Here is a 10854-nt window from a genome sequence, read left to right on the forward strand (position 1 = left end):
TCAGCAAGTTATCTCGGATATCAAGAAGAGATCTCAGGGGAGCTACGGAGTTATCATAAGCGAGATCAATATGAAGACTTCTACTTTCAATTGTAATTTTTGTTTTGAAGGACGTGTTGCAAATTATGAAGCACATACATTAGCTAAGTTTTTGCTTTCTAAAGGTCCTAGACGCCACGTTCGGTTTGGTGTGCCACATGACCAGAGACGTATCCCACTTCATGTGGACTTTGATGAATAAATTTGGTTTTCACCCCTCAAAAAAACTCTCAACATTTTCTGCATATTATGACAAACCAATTCGGAATGTTGAAAGCATCTGGTAGGACTGCTCCAGAGACCTTTCGTGAATGTTGTATGATGCGGTTTCATTCAATAAAATGGGTGGAACCAGGGAAAATCCCTTTCTTTCAAAAGAAAAATTAACCCAACGACAACAATAATAAAACTAAAGAGGGAAACGACCACAGCTAGCTAATGCACACCGACGCGCATCGGCCTTGATCTGATCAATCCTACTACCTCCGTTTCAGTTTATAAGTCCTGCGCGTATACTTAGGTTGCCAATTTTATCACCCTAATATAAACTATATAATACAAAAATTATATCTTTTGAAAGTAGAAACTCTGGAGTTTATGTTGGTATATTTTTTGTACTATATAACTTGTATTAGGTTGGTCAAATTGACGACCTAGAGATATGCGCACGCCCTACAAACTGAGAGAGAGGTAGTATGTTGCAAAAGAATTCAGCTCGAATTAAGATATCAACTAAAACTTTCCTTCGCCGGGCGGGACGATCGGATTTTGTTCCCCGTTTTCGACAATGTGTTAATTTAGGTCCCTCTTGAGCTACTAAGAGCATCTCCAGCCGCGCCCCAACAAGGCCCACCAGACGACTTTTCGGTCGCCGACGCCAAAAAATCGGTCCAGTCGCGTTTCTAGGGGCCCATTTTTCGCCGGCTCGGGTCGAAATTGGCGTCGGCGGACCCAGCCCGAATCCGGCACGCTGGGGGCGCTTGGGGGCGCCGGGCGAATCTTTTTTGGCGCGAAAGCGCCGTGGGGCAGCCGCGTCGTCGGGCAGCCGCGTTAGCGACACCGCCCGCCTCGTCTTTCCGACGCTTCGGTTTCCCGCGGGGAATCAATGGCAAGGCTGCCGCCGGTCAGCTTTGCCATTGATTCCTCACGGGCGGCGGGTCACGGGACGGCGCGCCGACGCCTCCCCTCCCTCGGACGCGTACACACGGACGCGGCACGGCTATATATGGTCTCGTTCGCCTGCGTTGGAGTGCTACTCCAGCCCTCCCTCTCCCACGATCTCTTCTCCCCAGCCACTCCCTCTCCCCGATGGCCGAGCGTTTTCCCGGAGACGAGACGGCGGCCAACGGCTTCGGCCGCTGTTCGCTCCGCGAACAGGAGTTCTGACTCCTGTTCCAGGCGAACATCCCGGCGCCGCCCGACGCCGTCACCAAGCCATCGTACTTCGCCGACGAGGTCGAGATCGCGCGCGCCTCTCTCACCGACGCCGAGCACTCCCTTCCCCAGTATGCCGCCGACAACAACGCGGCTTGGGCGGCGTACTTCGAGCGCCGCCAGCAGCAGCGGCTGGCGTCCACCAACGGGGCGCCGGTGGTCGGCGGCATCAAGAACAGCGGGGGGCGCCACCTCTGGTGGGGCGTCCCCGGCCACACCCTCGACGGCGTGCTGACGCACCTCGAGGGCGGCAACAACCCACCGTTGGCGTACCCCCCGGTGAGGACGGCCGCCCCGATGCACTGCCGACGCGACGGGCAATGGGCGCCGAGGAGGTTCGGCTCCTCCTCCTCTTCTTCCTCGCCGCGTTCTTCCTCCCAATCCTCCGGCACTCCATCACTGCTCGGCGTCAAGGCCGATCCCGCGGCGGAGACGCCGCTCGGCCGGCGTACACGTAGCGCCGGCATCGTCATCAGCGAGGGCGGCTGGCGCGCCTCCTCGTCGGCTCCTCCCCCGCGCTTCGTCAAGCCGAAGACGGAGCCGGGTCTCGCGCCGGTGAAGACGGAGCCGGGGCTGCTGGCGCCGGTGAAGGCGGAGCACGGCGAGATCGAGCTCGACGACGACGCGGCCCTTGAATGGGCACGCCAATACTCGCTGAAGATGGCGAGGGAGCGCCAGCGCGCCGCCCTACAGCGCTTCGCGCAGCGTCGCCGAGGCTGTGACGAAGGAGGCGTCGTCATCATTGACGACAGCGACGATGACGACGACGCGCCGCCACCGCCGCCACCAGCCGGGGAGGGGTCCAGCAAGGGCGCCCGAGTCAAGGAGGAGAAGGCCGACGATGGCGGCGACGACGGCGACTTCTCGGCCTTCAGCAAGTTTTTTTTGACTAGTTTTTATATGTAATGCCGTGTTTTAGCCCAAGTTTGCGAATATAAAAGCCCAAGTTTGCCGAAAATTGGCGTGTTTCAGCCCAAGTTTGTCTAATTTTCTTTTCCACGCCTGGGGCTGGCCCTGGGGGCGGCGGCTGGGGGCCAACTCGCCCCTAAACCCATTTTTTGCGCCGGATCACCCTCAAACAGCGATTTTAGGCGTCCTCTTGGAAGCCGGAGATGCTCTAAGCTACCAGTTGGCTATAGTTATGGATGAATGCCATGTCCGCGTCAGCGTGGTTCCCCCGGCGCTGCTGTACGGGCATCTACAACGCGGGCGCTTAGTCCAGGCGCCAGGGTCTTTTTCCCAGCCGTTTCGCTCGATTCATGGTCGATACCAGGATTTCCTCTGGCGTCGCTGCTCCGCTAGTCGTCGGGCGCTTGGGCTCTTTTATATTTGCACGACTGTTTTGACTAGAGCCTGGTGCTATCCCGAGCGCTTAAAATTCTCCTAGAAAATCTTCGTACTAAACAGACTTTTGACGGGCGCTTCGCTGTGTGCGTCGGAGAAATGAGCGCTTCCCTGGTTCGTACGAAGGAAAAAAAAAACACATAAGCACTCGAACTAGCACTCATGCGTTGCAAACACCGACTCCAACGCAGATGCTTCATCATTAATTATTACTTTTCATACTGCAAGCGCCCAAATTAGCGCCCCTGCATTGAAGATGCCCTACTGACAGTGTTTTACATCTGCTATGTTTTTCACGGGTGATTTTGTTGTTCAGGTACATTTCGCACCTAGCTGGACGAATTTAGCATCGGTCCCGTCTGCTCTGAGCCCTCAAATACTCTAGAACTTGCACTATCAGACATTGGTGTTTCTTTTTTGAATAAAAGACATTAGTTGGAACTTCTTACACGATGTTTCAGATTAAATCAATAGCCTGTAAAATTAGTATCCAACCGACCTGCTATGAGTAGTGGAGAGATGAGCTTGGACAGCGCGATTAGTCCGGACGTCCCCTTATTAATCCCAATTTTAACACACTACAAACGCAAATGCTCACCTGCACACATACACTCACTCTTAAAAATGCTTGCATGCCGGCCCTATCCAATATCTTGAGATTGACGAAGTCACCGCAGATGTCTCATAGTTTGGTATGTAGTTCACCGGGGAGGATGAAAGCGCTTCTACTCACTTTTATAATTCCGGGCTTTTAGATTAAATTTCTAAAATGTTGTCCATTCTTCCTATTTCAAAATTAGTTGAAATTTTAGTTTTGTTTCGAGTAAAACTTCTCTATACTTGGCTAATTTTATAGAAAAAAAGCACAACATACAATATGAAAACATATTTTACATAAATCTAGTGAAAGAAATTTGATAATGTAGATGTTTATTGATATATATTTCTCTAGATTTTGCAAATTTGGTTGAGTTGAAACATAGGGAAACCATCTAGACTATGTAACATAACAAAAATCATGATCATGTAAAATCCTAGAATGATCTTAGCAATGATCCTGACATTATGACCGCCGTCCTAACAATTGCCAACCTTGCTCAATATAGTAAATGGAACAGGAAAGTCGTCAGGTTTTTAGCCATGGTAAATTGGATGTTTTTCATGGCAAATTATGTTTGCCGAGGGTGGCAATATTAGTTAACAAGCAGGAAACAAGCCAAGAAATTGTTGTGCTCACTAATTAAATTTGCCATCCTAAGGCCAACATAAATTGCCACGATTTAATTTGTCATGGCTAAAAATCTAACGTCAGAATTTTAGCATTTCATTAGTAAATTCTTGTATGACCATTTGAGTTTTACGGGAGGGAGGGTTTAGGTGAAGAGTAACTTCGGTTGGTATTCTCAAGTAGAACGAAACTCTAAACCAGCAGAGGGTGGGTATTTCACAAAAGAATCATACTTGACAACACCAGAAACAACTCTTACCACACTCAGGAATAAAAACACAGTTGCCAAACACTTTGCCAGGTAAGAGTGCCAAACGGGTTTTGGTTTACACACCTCACGTTGACCCTCTCAAGTCTCCAACACTCAAGAAAGAAACGAAATCAATGACCATTTGTTTTCTAACCCCTTTAGTCTTTAAGATCTGTATTTCATTTTTCCTGTACACGGGAAAACATTCATATCAGATGAGCTCTTTGAGCATCAAGCCACAACTGACTGGCTTGCCCGTTACCCTGACACAAGCATTGAGAACGAGAATGGTGTGCAATTCGCATGAGTTTCTGCGCAAAACGGATGGCTAGGTCTAAGCGAGCGACTGAAGGATCGATCACTCAAGGTGATGAGTGTCTCGGCACATCAAAACAGGCGCGCATGCAGAAATGCATGCCAGGTAGCTGTCAGCAGATTCAGAAAATCTTCTTCACCTCTTGGACATCCTGGGGCCTGAAATGATGTAAATGTTAGCAAAAATGAATATCGTTCTTACCAACTAGTGCTTGACGTTCGACGGGAGCTGTTTAGTCTACTGTTGCAGCTAACATCAGCGCATAAAAGAAACAGCGGGATGGATGGATTTCCATATATGCACTACACCTGCTTACGCAAACATATGGGGCCATGTGTAGAGCCGTACCTCTGGGACGAATTGGAGCCATCAGATTGATCTTCATCCTCCTCTTCCTCTGCTTCATCCTCATCACTATCAATCTCCAACAGACTCAACCTGCACTGGTTTGAAACTCTTCTCATGAGGAAAACATTGAGGTAGTACTGCACCAAGTCCACCCTGGTCTTCGAGGCAAAATGTTTTGCCGCTACCGCCCAAAAACTCTTATTTTCAAACACAGGAACCAACTGCTCAAGTGCAGCAAACTTTAGTTGCTCCTCAATACTCCACATCTTAGAAACCTGCTCACCCATCAAATCAAATTTCCATTCCGTGAAAACTTGACCAATTTCAGACCTTAGCCGATCCCTGGCGGTGTTGATGTGATGTAATCTGCAATAGAAGTTTCCTGGATATGGGCAATTGCATGATTCAGGCCTTCCCTGTCCAGCTACCACAATATTTGTCTGTAAGACATAACCTTCAGGTGGCCAAGTTCTGCTTCCTAGCATCTTTGAGGTGTTCGGGTCATTCCTGTACCAAGAAAGCTCTGCTTCTGAAGGTGGCCCAGTCCAGTCAGGTATCTCAGCCTGAAACTGCTCACCAACTCCAATCTTTTTCCTTTGCGTGAGAAGCACTGATGTCATGAGTACCATTCTCCTAGCTAGCCTCTCGGATTTCCTTGTTGGGGTTGGCCCTTTCCTTGGTCTTTCTGACTGGTTCTTAGTTTTGTACTTCCTTTTCTGAAAGATGAAAAATGCAACAATGTCCAAAAGAGTAAGAAAGAGAAGATTATTTCAGAAAGCACAAACAAAATGGAAAGCAGAATAAAAGAAATATAGTGAGGAAACTGACAATAAAAGTAAGCAATCAAACTTTGACAAATTGTCAGACAGGGGGAGGAAATTCTACAAACTAAACACTAAAGAGGCTTTGTGTAACACCCTATGGCCCAAATAGATAACAGCCCAGCCCACGACAGGGCAGACAACTTTTGTCCTCACTTCAGGCAAAAGGGTCAGCCCAGAAATGCTACGTCTTGCACCCAGAAGGCTATTCTGCAAGGGTAACTCATGTTAAACCGGCCATGTGGGACTAAAAGCAGGGGTGCTAAACTTTGAGTATCATAGATACAAATTTGCCAAGCAGATAGAAACATCCAGCCCTCGGTTTTTGTTCAGATGAGGAGGCGACGACACAGGTTTCACAGGGCACGATCCTTTTCCCAGATATAAAAATAGGGTAATCATGGCTCAGGTGTATCCACATTCTTTCAATTGGAGTTTCGACTACGAACAAAATCCAGTGAATTGTTTCAAAATACATACTACAAAACACCACTGGATTAATGCTACGTGCCTATTGTTTGCGCATTCCAGACTTGATACAGGAACAAATAACTGAAAGTTGCATTGTACCTCCATTTTATAAAAGTATTAATCATACGCTTCAAAAAACTTCTCTTATATTAAGGAAAATGGAACACAAGTTGCAGATGATTCTCTCTCTCTAGAGAGTCAACATCACCATGGTTCTCTAATTTTAAACATTTTGGATCTGACACTATGTGCCTATTACCTACCATTCTTTGATGCCAGCTATGCCTTGTAGGTTGTTCTTCCCAGTAACATGTAGGATGCACATCGTGCGGCCATGCAGGAAAATCATGATTATCATCACCACTTCGCCAAACATTAAATAATCATACAGTCAGCACTTCCCCGGGTCCTCTATCTCACAGCAAGTTTCAAAATATCAGCTACCGGGTTTATATCGGTTCGGTTTCCGTAAATTGGATGTCAGATATCGGTGATATACCAGACGGTATGTAGTTATATAGGAGGAAACACATCTGTTTTTTTGTCATTCTTGTTTAGACATGCCTCTTTTAATAATAAAAAAAGAATGATGTCAGTGCTTGCGTTACAACTATATGATTCCAAGTTTATTAACTAGTAAATTAAGAAATAAATCAATAAATACTCTGAAAATTCTTATTCTAACATAAAAATTATGACAATATATGCATATTTACAAAACATTATGTGTGAATTTTATAATTTGATACAGCTATAAAAACCTAATTTCATATTCACCATTTTTTCTAGAAAGAACCCTCGTCATCCACATATTGGTCTATGTCGGTGGACATATCGGGTCAAATATCAGCCATATCGGTCAATATAACAGTCTATATGTCTGATCTGCGTAAAACCAATATTTACGAAATGATATGTTATATCTGTATCGGTAGACCACCAATGACGATATATCGGCCGAGTGGTCGTATCAGCCTAGATTAGAAGCCTGTCACACGGAAACTATGTACCGCTGTCAGCTTTATGCCAAAGTTGCACAGACTAACAAATGTTTTGGCCAAAATACACTTTGAAAGGCTTTCACTATTTTTACATCAATTTTTCGCAAAAAAAAACTATTTTTACATTGACAAAGGCATGACCACTCGATATGGCATAAATCACAAGTTCAGGTTTCCAATATGATAATCCAGGATAGGTTTAAATGTCAGGTAAAATATAGTGAATACAGGAGAGAATAATGCACATTAGTCCAGATTCTAGATATATAATTTTCACTTCCATAAAAGAAAGGAGCCTTCTTTTAAACAATTAATTTGGCATCATTATTAAAGAAAACAGCGCACACTAGTCACATCGACCAGTTGGCTAGCTAGAGCAGACTGAAATGCTCGCAGCCCGATGACCCGTGTTCGAAGCTCAACCCTCCGTTCTGTTGGTGCTCGCCTTCTTAAAAAATGCCACCAAGGGCTAGTCTTGGTTGGTCGAGTTTCTTTTTGTTAGTTATGGATACATGCCATTTGAGAACATGTATGTCTATTGATACCCATTTCAGTAACTTCCCTTCAGTCCCTTAATCTAACACCTAAGGCCTATACTCACTCAACTGAATAAAAGCATGTCGGCAATTTCCCGATATGCATCACTTATTATAAAGCCTCACGTGTCATTGACATTCTCAGTAGGAACTCTTCATGGTAAAATTTTCAAGCTTAGTTTCTATCCTAACAAACGTAGATAGTTTTGATGGGCTAACAAATCATTGCATTAACTATGACTAAAAGAAGTTGAAATTATATAAATTTAGTGAATGGGATTCGAGGCATGAAACTTAATGTTCTGGATGTTTACTTCACAAATATAGGTTGTTTAGCCACAGGTGCAAGACCTAAGGAATAGCCATGGTTTTCGAGTCGCGACTCATCCGAGTCGCTCTGTGGTAGCGACTCGGAAAAAGTCGAGCCTGCAATTGCGACTAGTCGTGACTCACAACTCGAGTCGACACTAAGTTGAGTCGATATTTTTTTGCGACTCATCGACTAGTCACGCGACTCGAAAACCATGGGAATAGCCTAATATTACCACCATGCCCTTCTCTTACTCCAGGTTCATCGAGCTATTCTCTCAATTCTCACGTTCTCTTTGTAAGGAGGCCTCATTTATTAATGGGATGTAAGATGTAACAGGAACACGACAAAAGTGCCGACAGCATGTAAAACAATATGAGATGAATAAATCGACCTACTACATTATTATCTAATGGAACCATCATCAATAAGGGCAACAAGTTTTTGTGTGACTGCCATGCTCGCCGTGCCTCAATTCCACGATAGGCGGTTCTTACAAGCTTCCCTGACTTATGAGTTACAGAGCTCAGTTTTCAGTTGCTGAATCGTGGAGCGCTTATAATCTGTTGTGAACAAATCTACATAGGCCGCCGAAGGAGGAAAAGTTTGGCTAGCAAAACGGTAGAAGGAAAAAAATCCGGTTTGACAAACGGAATTAGGAGTATCATAATTGACCGTGCAAGGCCAACCACAGCCTGAGTCACCAGCTGAGATAGAAGCAAGACTTCCCCAATCAGGATCTTCCCTTGTTTGGGAAAGGTTCAATGGTACATGATTGCTCTGCGGTGCCTGAGATTCTCTTTGCATGAAACAGGACACCCGTCAACTGCCATTCCATGCCCTGGGACTCCATTTAGTACATGGTTGCTGAGATTCTGTTTGCTTGAAACGGGACACCAGTCAACTGCCATTCGCCGATTCCATAACCTGGGACTCCATTTACAAATGCACTCCTAGGAAAACAAGCCTAGCGATACGGGCAATAGGTCACGGAGCGGAATGACATGTAGTGACAAAATCCTAGATGCAGAAATGTCTCATCCATGCGAAGCAGCCGGAGAGCACAAACGGAACATGGTCAGCAACAGTCCACCCGCCCAATCCACGGCTACCTCGACAAATTAGCAACAGATCGCGACTCACGGCCATAGGGGTTTGCGAATTCGTCCTCACCTTGGAGAAGCTGGGGAGTTCGGCCTGGTCCGCCACGTCCTCCATCTTGAGGTAGCGCGCGCGCCGCAAGGCCAGCACCTGCCGCTTCCTCGGCCTGTCCGCCGGCCGCTTCGCGCAGGGATCCACGGCGACCTCCCGCGCCCACGACACCAGCGCCTCCAGATCCCCAGCCGCGCTGTTGCCGCCTCCGGCGCCGCGCTGCAGGATCCCCCCGACGAGCGCCTGGAACAGCCGACGGGGCTGGCCGGCGCCATCCGCCTGCGCGTGCGGCGAGGGCGCAGCGCCCGAGGAGGAGGAGGAGGGGTTGGGCGGATACGGCGAGGGGGCGGCGGCGGCGGCGGCCGGCGCGTGGCGTGGCTGGTCAGCGCAGTGGCCGTTTAGGGCGAAGGGGGCGTCGAGGAGCTGCTTCTGGTACATCCCGACCATCGGAGCACGGGCGCCGCCACCAGTCGCAGTGGCGGCGTCGCGGCTGGCTGGGGGCAGGTTCGCCGCGCGCCCGCTGCCTGCGCCTGGGAGGGAAGGGAGGGAGGAGAATTGGAAGATTTGGGGTATCTTGTTAGATGTGTGCAAAATTTGAAAGAAATTGGGATGGAATTATGGAATGTTCTAGGTTAGGGTCTCTAGGGCGTGGAGCGGTGCTGCGGTTCGTGGAGGCCAGCGTGGCGGGCCCGGTGAAATTTTTTGCCCCCCAAGCGCGATCGTGATAGTAAGTGATAACTGCATCATTTGGATTTTGGACCGTCCAATGCGGGACGATTAGAGATAATTTTTTCAATCTATTACTATATGATACTTACTGGTTAAGCATTGGAGGTGTTGATAATTTTGTCAAAAGCTTGATCCAACGTAAGAGCATTTCAACTTCTAAAATATTGTGCACCTTAATATGGAGGGTGTGTATCTTCTCGAGGCTCTCCCTTCTTTGTATGTGCATCCATGTGGCCCCCACATAAGACCTATAATTCCATACCACCACTATAGATGAGGCATACTCCTCCCTATTACCCGCATTTATACGCGGAGCTTTCTTCCATAGCCTTAGCTCGTTTGTCGTCGTAGTAACTACCCTGTGAAAAGTTGATGCCTTCCAGTGAAATACATGAGCATTCCTTTCCAGTCATAACTCACGAAGGTCCACTATCATGATCATCGCCATTTTGCTGGAATTTACCCTAGACTTATTATGTCCATCGAACACCACCAAACTCTCATTGTGTCTTGCAAGCTCAGTGTTAGTCGTTGAATCCCAAAATTGCGCGGGAAGATAAGCCAAACGTTACTCGCAAAAGGGCACTGCACCATAATATTATTGATTTTTTCGAGTGCCTAATCACAAAACAAACAGCAAGCGGGATGTTGTATTCCCCTCTTCGCGAGACGGCCAACAATACAACAACTATCACACATGACCAGCAATGTGAAATACATTTCCTTTACTAGTGCCTGATTTTTCCGCAAGGGTTTGGGGTAATCCGCATGCTTAGTGCCGAAAAAGTATGCCTCGTAGCCCAAACTTGCCCAATAGATGCCATTTGCAGTCAGTCTCCAAGTGAAGCAATCCTCATCATTGCTCGGAGATGCCA

The 10854-nt window shown here is 47.2% G+C and overlaps 1 protein-coding gene across 1 annotated transcript; it reads right to left on the minus strand.

Annotated features, from left to right (window-relative positions):
• Positions 1-4417: 4417 nt before the first annotated feature.
• Positions 4418-9941, minus strand: LOC123071439 (uncharacterized). The gene is made up of 3 exons (XM_044494982.1): positions 9272-9941; positions 4960-5675; positions 4418-4769 (listed from the first exon to the last, which is right to left on the minus strand). The coding sequence occupies exons 1-3, from the start codon at positions 9695-9697 to the stop codon at positions 4733-4735; spliced, it is 1179 nt and encodes a 392-aa protein (XP_044350917.1). The 5' UTR covers positions 9698-9941; the 3' UTR covers positions 4418-4732.
• Between the last annotated feature and the right edge of the window lie 913 nt (positions 9942-10854).

The sequence above is a fragment of the Triticum aestivum genome, chromosome 3B, assembly GCF_018294505.1.
Source record: "Triticum aestivum cultivar Chinese Spring chromosome 3B, IWGSC CS RefSeq v2.1, whole genome shotgun sequence".
In the NCBI taxonomy this organism is placed as follows: Eukaryota; Viridiplantae; Streptophyta; class Magnoliopsida; order Poales; family Poaceae; genus Triticum; species Triticum aestivum.